The 8,519-nt window shown below is 27.0% G+C and overlaps 1 protein-coding gene and 1 long non-coding RNA gene across 2 annotated transcripts; one reads left to right on the plus strand and one right to left on the minus strand.

Annotated features, from left to right (window-relative positions):
* Positions 1 to 639, minus strand: LOC123266924. The gene is made up of 3 exons (XR_006509908.1): positions 471 to 639; positions 119 to 266; positions 1 to 17 (listed from the first exon to the last, which is right to left on the minus strand). It is a non-coding gene; the product is annotated as an uncharacterized LOC123266924 (long non-coding RNA).
* Positions 640 to 6,411: 5,772 nt separating this feature from the next.
* Positions 6,412 to 8,308, plus strand: LOC123267857. The gene is made up of 2 exons (XM_044732742.1): positions 6,412 to 6,667; positions 6,823 to 8,308. Exons 1-2 carry the CDS (start codon positions 6,498 to 6,500, stop codon positions 8,306 to 8,308), a joined length of 1,656 nt encoding a protein of 551 aa, XP_044588677.1. The 5' UTR covers positions 6,412 to 6,497.
* The last annotated feature ends 211 nt before the right edge of the window (positions 8,309 to 8,519 follow it).

Genomic DNA, 8,519 nt, shown 5'->3' on the forward strand with positions numbered 1-8,519 from the left:
AACGATCACATACTGATCTTGTAAAATTAATAAAAATAGTAAGCTATTCTATTGAACATCAATTTTCAACTCTTTTGAAGATCTTTAGAGTAAGATTAAAGGAACGTGAATAATGTACCTGTAAGAATCTGGTGTTGCCATGGTCCAAATACTCAGAAGAAGCTGTTTTTCGACAGAAATAGGATGTCTGCCAAAGTGGACAGATTGTTTTTGTAAGTCGGGTCCGAGTAAATTTATAAGAAATTCAAAAAGTTTCGCGCCTCATACTATAATTGATTTACAAATGTAAAGATGTAATATTAGAAATTAACAATAATTTAAATATTTAAGTTTTGAAAAATAATTATCACTCAGTTAATTGGGTAAAAATACATGTCTTACCGAAAACAGGACTTTTAAAAGTTTTCATCAGTCATTCGAAAAAACCATGTATTTTCGACTTATAATTTTGGAGTTCTTGGAATGATAACCTTGTCCTGTACGATTTCCAAAACAATAGATGAAATCTTCATCATCGCTAGAATCATCTTCGTCTGAAGATTCCAATAAATTTCGAACTGCACCAACAAGTACTATTCCAATTACTGGATACTCCATTACCTGTAATTTTTTTTCGTTTATAGTAATCAATCATTATTTTTTTTAAAAAAACTCCTAAATTTTACTCTACATAACACTCTGCACATTAAGTTATATACAAAGTTAATATAAGTTAAGTAATGAAAACTTATATTCTTTTTTAATAAAAAACTACTTTACTTTTTATTATATTATAAATTCAATTCTACATTTTAATATTAATTAAAATATTTTTTAATTTGATAGTACTCCAACAACAAAGTTTTTTTAATGAACTAGAAAACTTTTAATACACTCATTTGAATACTGCGTCAAAAATCGCGGCTGACAGTATACGGGATTGCGTTCCGTTTTAAATAGTAAATCCAGTATAACTAACTATAAAGGAAACGGCTTCACAGTAGTACTAAATTGACGTGTCACACTGTACAGTGGTCGCAGTGCATATCGGAACATACCCAAAGTATGATAACCTTTGCGGGGGCGACACGATATAGAAGGATTTTTAAATATTTTTATATTCCTACCCCTTGAGTTAGTAACCGTTCTTTTAGGTCTTCGTTAAAACGTAATAAAACAATTAATACTTCCTAATTTAGAAGAAGAAAAAAAAAAAAAAAAGGTTTGTCATTATGTAAAAATGTTGCAGAAAATCACAACCAAAATATAAAAAACCATTTCGTTTCTCAATTAACTAAAATAACGCTGAATGCATGTACTTCGGTATATTTCAGTGAAGTTAACTCTTGATATTACTTAATATAAATAATATAATTAATGATACATTCAATTTTATTATCCAATACTTCTTTTAGAAGCTCGAAAAAACAAAAAGATACTCATCCAGCTTTTAATTAAAATATATGATGTCAATTGCATTATTAAAAAAACACTGTGCAATTTCTCATGTTCAAGTATACGCTTACAAGCATATAACATATGTTTATTTTAACAGTAAATTTATTTAATAATCAAATATAATTATTGTAACAGGAAGTATGAAATGCTGTGGTCAAAATTGACTGTAGAATTAAAGCACTTAAAAACAAAAATGTTGTAGTGATGGTTACAAATACAGAGTTTCATTGAATGTTAATAAAAACTGTATGTTTCTCAAAATTAATCAAAACTATTTTTACTTTAATACGACGAAAAAAAAGTTTAATCATCTGAATTCCTAACAAACCTGCTCTATTCAAATTAGATTATTTTGCTTTTGTCTATTATATTATTTATAACATATTTCTATAAGTTATTTTGATAACTTTCCTATAATTGTTATTGCCATACAGAGAATTTATTTTTTCTTGTAACTAATAAGAGATGTATATTATTATTGTTACTAATGTTACTGAAATAGATTTTAAAAAATGTATTTTTATAAAAGTAAAATTTGTATTACATAATCAAATTTATTTTTAAGAAAAAATTATAAAATATAACTACGTGTTAAACTTTACTAATCTAAATAGGAATTTTTATGTCCAATATATAAAAAGTTTTCTCACCGTTTTTATATTTTTGATTTTTTGATAAATAATAAATAAAAAATCAATTGATCATATTTTTTTCATTAATTAATCATTTTTTTAATTTTACCTTTCTTAATTAATAAAATTAATAAAATAAATTAATTAGCATAAAATTTTTTAATTTCCGAAAATCATATACAAACTCATATCGGTTACTTGATTTTACAATTTTTTATTTTATTTCTTTTTGTAAAGAAATAAAATTCTTTTTATTTAATAGTTTTATGAACGTGGACTTGGCGTGATTTTTTACAGTGAAACTGTTTTTGTTCGATTTATCTCTTTACATTAACATTTTAAACTATTTCATAGTTTTTAATAGATTATAGATTGATAGAAATTAGTAATAAGCTTAATCTAATTTGCAAAAATACCGAATGTTAATGCACTCGCAACATATATAATTAATAAATAAATATATGTGAATATAATAGAAAATATTATATATTAATTGAGCAAAATTAAGTTAAAAATAATTTAATAATTATTATCTTGTATTTAATTTATAATTAATAATTATTATGTTTAATTTATAATTAAATCGATAAATGTCTCATTCTTTATACATGATAATAATTAAATTGACTTATATAATTTTATTAGGAAAATCCGATTGTAAAAATAATAGAAATAATATTTAATTCAAGTTATTAATTAGTCAAACTCAATGACATTAATCCAACATTATTCATAAGCTTAATATAATATATATATTTTCATGTTATAGTTTATTATAATTTTTATTGTAATTTAATTTCAAGTTAATTATAAGTTAATTTTATTATAAATAGATTTTAAAAGGGTCTGTTAAATTAATAAAAATAGTTAAATAAACATAATGACTGTATCGCTAAAAGTGTATATTAGTGAAGTCTAACTTTCAGGCCGATAGGCTGAAATAAATATATATAGATATAGAGAAAATACATGTTAGTATATAAGGATCATATATATGTAGTAGAAAATGTGTGTGCTTATGTATTCCTTAGAGTGGAAGTATGTATGGAAGTTATGGTGGGAGAAGAACGGAGTTTGAAGCTCTTCGGAAAAACTATGTAACGACACTTCTCACCGAGAGCTTAGATTGCTAAGATCACGTCATTGTAAACCTTAATTTTATATTTTGAAGCTTTTTAATATTTTGTCAACTTGAATAATAAATTGAAACCAACTAAATAATTTTGATCAAAATTAAATAACGTCTAAATAGAATTCTTTTATTAAAAATGATTCCTTTCCCGCACTGAAACCGAGTATTTTAATACTCCCGGGCGAAAGAACTACAGTAAGTAAAGTTTTCAATAAATAAAAATAACATCCACTAGATGGAAGCATAACAATACATGTTCATAGTTGGATTAGGTTTCGAAATGGTTCCAACTTTATTACTTTCAGGTAGTCGGGTAGCTAAATTTAGTGAAAAAACAGAGCTGTATTTTTTTGGGCTTAGAATTTTTTTCAGCCCATAATGAAAAATCTTCTAAGTTCCGAAGAACTTGAAATTTTTTCACAGTATAACGGATTTTTTAACATACCAAGTCTAAAAAAAAATGATGTTTTATAAAATTAAAATTTAAAAATTAAACATTCAATCGTTAAATAGTTTTCAAAAAGAAATAATTACAATTCCGTTTTTCTTTTCAAAGTGTAAATAATGTATATAGTTTGTTAAATCACATACATTAAATTCGGGGTAAACGTTTTTTATGACATTGTACGAATTTTAATCAAACTTTCACAAACTTTTATGTTATTTTGTAAATATTTTATAAAATTTTATAAGAATCTACAAATTTTTTATTATCAATCGATCGAGATATAGTATCTTAAATTTTTGAAATATTATAAAATTTTAGTAAAATTGATTCATTCTTACAACACGCAATTGCTAGATTTTATGAAGTTCCGTAAAACTTCAAAAAATTTTATCAAAATTAATCAAATTTTATCGAATTAATGTTATTATAGCGGTAACGATTCTCTGAAAATTTATAAAGCTAAAACCTTTTATAGAACTTATTTAATATAATTTTATAAAACTCATAAAAATAGTTGTCTAAGCTCAAGTCAATCAATTGAGTCATGCTAGTAATCTCACGCACCATGGAACAGTAAGTAAAGTATCAGACTGGCCACCAAGGGGACCCGGGTTCAAATCCAGCAGCGCACACATCAGTATTTTTCATCAAATAATTCGATATTGTTTCATGAATCAAAATTAAATTTCAAAATATAGTACTAATGAAAATAAAAAAAAAAAAAATTCTTTTTCCAAAAATTAAATTTTACATGATTTCATAGATAATAAAAATATAAGATTTTGAGAAATTTGTGTTTCGGAATTTACTATTTAAGGCTTAAAATACTATGTGCGCCCCAGGTATATCCGTGTATATTTCTAGATTTTTTGGCTTAATATACTGTGTGCATCCCTTGTGCGGACTTGTGTATCTGTTTGTGTATCCCAAAAAGTTCACTATGCCGGCTATGTGCGGGCTTGTATAGATCTCCAAAATTTTAAAGTGTATGTCCCTTCTGCGGAAGTGTGCAGACATAAGATTTTTCGAGCTCAATTTTGATTCGGGAACGGCTCCAATGAACAAATAAATTTTTTACTCAATTTTTTAAATTTTTGTACGGTGTTTTATAGCTATGGTGACCCGCAAAAAAAAACAGTTAATTAACAATAACCTAACTTTTTAAAAAATAGTGAAATAACTTTTTTTTATTGCGGGATTATATTTTAATGGAGTGTCTAAATAATACCTGAATTACTTCAAATTCTTAAATTAATATTTAGTTGCTAAAAAAAATTATTTAAGAGCTACAATCCAGCACAGTAACGGTGCGCGCTTTATGAAACTGCCACGCGGAAGCAGCCTATTTTCTATGTTAAATTAAAATTTTAAATATTGAAGCTACACTGTAAAAAAAAAGCTGTGTTAAAAAAGACTTATTTCAACACCGCAGTCACACCGATGGATTAAAACCGGTGTTAAAACGTTTCTCTGCGGTGTTTAAAATTCGGCGTTAAACCGGTGTAATGTAGGTGTTACAGCGGTGTACAGTTACTCTGTACAGAGAGAATATTAAGAATTAATTAAAATAAGTTTCTTGGCATGCCAAGAAACCTATAGGTGAAGTGAAATTCAAACTTGAATTCTTCACACACGAAACTTTTTGGAGTAAAGGTTTCATCGGTGCTTGCTACATGATAATTAAATAGAAGAGGGAATCCACTATTTTTCAACCATAAAAAAGCGAAAAATAAAAACAGTCGGGGGGTTTTTTTTTTTTTTTTTTTTTGCTTATTCCCGCGGCGGATTTATGATAAAAATGTAACTTCAGCCTATTAACATCGTTAAACCTAGTAGAATCTCCTTTTGAAAAGTCAAAAATAAAAAATGCTCTTGCATGGTCGAGAATTTAATAATCGAATACTGATATTTCGGTTTATTTAATTACTTTATTATCTTGTATATCGAAAACTGCACAATTTCAATCAACCAACCCAGAAAAATAATAATTTCATTTCTTTTTTTCAATTGAAAAATTGACATTTTTTCGCTTTTTTCTCGATTTAAATTATCCAGTTTCTCATAAAATTGAAGGAAAATAAAGTAAATAATTGGTAAAAAAATTTTTGTTTTGATTTCGTGTTTCAAAAAAACTGTAGCCTCACCTTTATATACAATTACCAAATTATATATTCTAAAAACCATGGATAATACTGAATTTATATTTTTTTATGTAAAAAATATTTTAATATTAATTTTTACCCATTCTATAATTTTTATTATTATTTATTTCTAATTATTAAATATAAAACATTTAGTTAGAAAAAACATATATTTTAATTAAAATATATTTAACACCAGAAAATGTATCACACCGCTTTAACTCAGCGAAAAAAAAATATTTACACCGCTATTGGTATTGCTGAAAGTACACCGGTTTCTGTGTTAAAATTAACGATTTCGGAAACCGTGAACTTTTATATTAATAATTTCCTGTTCTTGAGGAACCTTTTTTAATATTTGTGCTATCACTTATACTTTTCGAAAATTTGCTTAAAAAACTGGACCCCCCTCCACTTTTCCATCCGGTTTTTTAATAATAATAATTGTAATTTTTTATCGGGGAATAAATCGAAAACACGTCTTTCTCTGGATGCCATTCCAGAATGAATAAGCTACCAACCATATTTTTCTGATATTGGTAACGAATTTAAGTAGGAAAAAATCTTCTCGATAGGGACCGAGCCTCTAGACCTTCACGCCAACTGGTGATAGAAATTGTAAACTTATGGGCAAAAATATTAACCAGTAGTGTACGTGATAAATTGTTTATTTACTTTTATTGAAATAAATTTTGAAATTATTCACGATGTCTTTATCAATAAAATCGTGTTGTGTAAAAGGCTGTACAGAAAAGTCTCGCTCAAAGCGGCATATAAATTTACCTGTGAAATTTTATCGTTTTCCGTTAACCACTATTGGTGTCTCGTGGAAAGACGAGAAACGTATGAAATGGATAAATGCAGTAAAAAATTATGTGTAAGTAATGAATAATTTTAATAAATAATTAATATTTCTGTTAAAACAGTATAGAAAAGATCTGTTGAATTTTAGTTTATGTGAAGTAGATAACAATCAATAAATAAATATAAATTGAATTACATAAATCTAACCTTTAATTTTTTCTATTTCAGCAAAAATCCGAAAGACTGGGACCCTAATAAAAATACAAGAATTTGTAGTGCTCATTTTATAAATAATACGAAATCGGAGCATCCACTTCATCCATCGTGTGTTCCTTCTATTTTTCCGAAGAAGGAGATTACTAAAAAATCAACACAATCCTTGAAACGATTTGAGCGTTTAAAAAAACGCCAAACATACAAAAATAATAACAACGAGGTGATAATGGTGATTGACAACATAAGTGAAAGTGTAAAAAACAATAGTACTCTTGAAAATAATTATAACAATAATAAGACTAGTGACATAAGAATGGAGGAAGACACTGTAGAAATTCCAGTTCAAGAACAGTTACTTCGTGAAACAAATGTTTTGAATAATCATCATTCAGTACATAGAAGTATCAGTTGTCAAACTGAAGACTTACCGGATCATTCGACTGATGATTATTCATATTTTTTCTGCAATTTAGATCATCGTAACGGTGTAAGTACAGCTGCAGTACAAGTCAATTTATCTGTAAAAAAAATGGTAGATAAAATGTGTGAAGCTTCGATACCGGTTATGAGAAAGAACGTCCAGGATTCAAGTTGTGATCCTATCGATATTGAATCTATAAAAGCAAACTGCCAAGGTTTCCATGGATTTACTTCTGTCAACAATGATGAGACTATGAGTAGTTTAACTGGTGTTACATTAGCTTTATTTTCGTTTCTCTTAAATCTTATTCCAGATGGTAAAACTTACAAGGTTGATAAAAAAACCAAGCTATTGATTACTTTAATGAAACTCAAAACCGGTTTGACATATACTGCACTATCTGTCTTATTCAATATACATCGCACTACTATCCATCGCATCTTCATACATAATCTACGACAGCTGAATATTGCAATGAAGAACTTTATATTTTGGCCATCTAAAGCAACAGTACAAGCAGCACTTCCTGAAGCATTTAAACTACATTACCCGGAAACACGTGTTATTATTGATTGCACAGAAGTAAATACTGAGGTACCACCAGAAGTTAAACACAGAGTTTTAATGTACTCTGATTACAAACATCATCACACAGTGAAATTTTTAGTTGGATGTACTCCAAATGGATTTATTAGTTTCCTGTCAAAGTGTTATGGTGGACGTGCTGGTGATTGTTTCATTACAAATGATTGCGGGTTAATTGATTTAATCGAGCCCGGAGATGTTGTACTTGCGGATAAAGGTTTCCCGCAAATACAAAGTCAGGTAGAAGAAAAAAATGCGATCTTTGTAATGCCTCCGTTTTGTCGTAAGGATCAATTTACGCCAGAAGAAGTCGAAGAAACATATAATATTGCTTCAGTAAGAATTCATATTGAACGAGTAAATCAAAGAATAAAAGATTTCAATATTCTCTCTAAAGTGCCTGTATCACTCTTACCTCATATTGATGAAATTCTTTCAGTTATATGTGCTATAATAAATGTTCAAAAGCCATTATTCAAACAGCAAGACTAATGGTCTTATAAAAAAATTGTAAATAGTATTTTTAAAATGATAAATATTAAATAACATAATTGTTATAAAATTTAATTTGTCTGAAATCAGATAAAAAAAAACAATTAATGAAAAAGCATTGGTATGAAAATACAAGTATATTTATATTTTTTTCATCACTGTAATACTTAAGTACATTAAAATCAATTAATTTTAACTTAAACATAAAATT

Source organism: Cotesia glomerata, linkage group LG6 (assembly GCF_020080835.1).
Source record: "Cotesia glomerata isolate CgM1 linkage group LG6, MPM_Cglom_v2.3, whole genome shotgun sequence".
NCBI classification, from domain to species: domain Eukaryota; kingdom Metazoa; phylum Arthropoda; class Insecta; order Hymenoptera; family Braconidae; genus Cotesia; species Cotesia glomerata.

Excerpts from the sequence above, each read along its gene's own strand:
- LOC123267857 (XM_044732742.1), top strand. The coding sequence starts at position 6,498 with ATGTCTTTATCAATAAAATCGTGTTGTGTAAAAGGCTGTACAGAAAAG. Across the intron at positions 6,668-6,822 it reads AATGCAGTAAAAAATTATGT|CAAAAATCCGAAAGACTGGG; the intron begins GTAAGTAATGAA and ends TTTCTATTTCAG.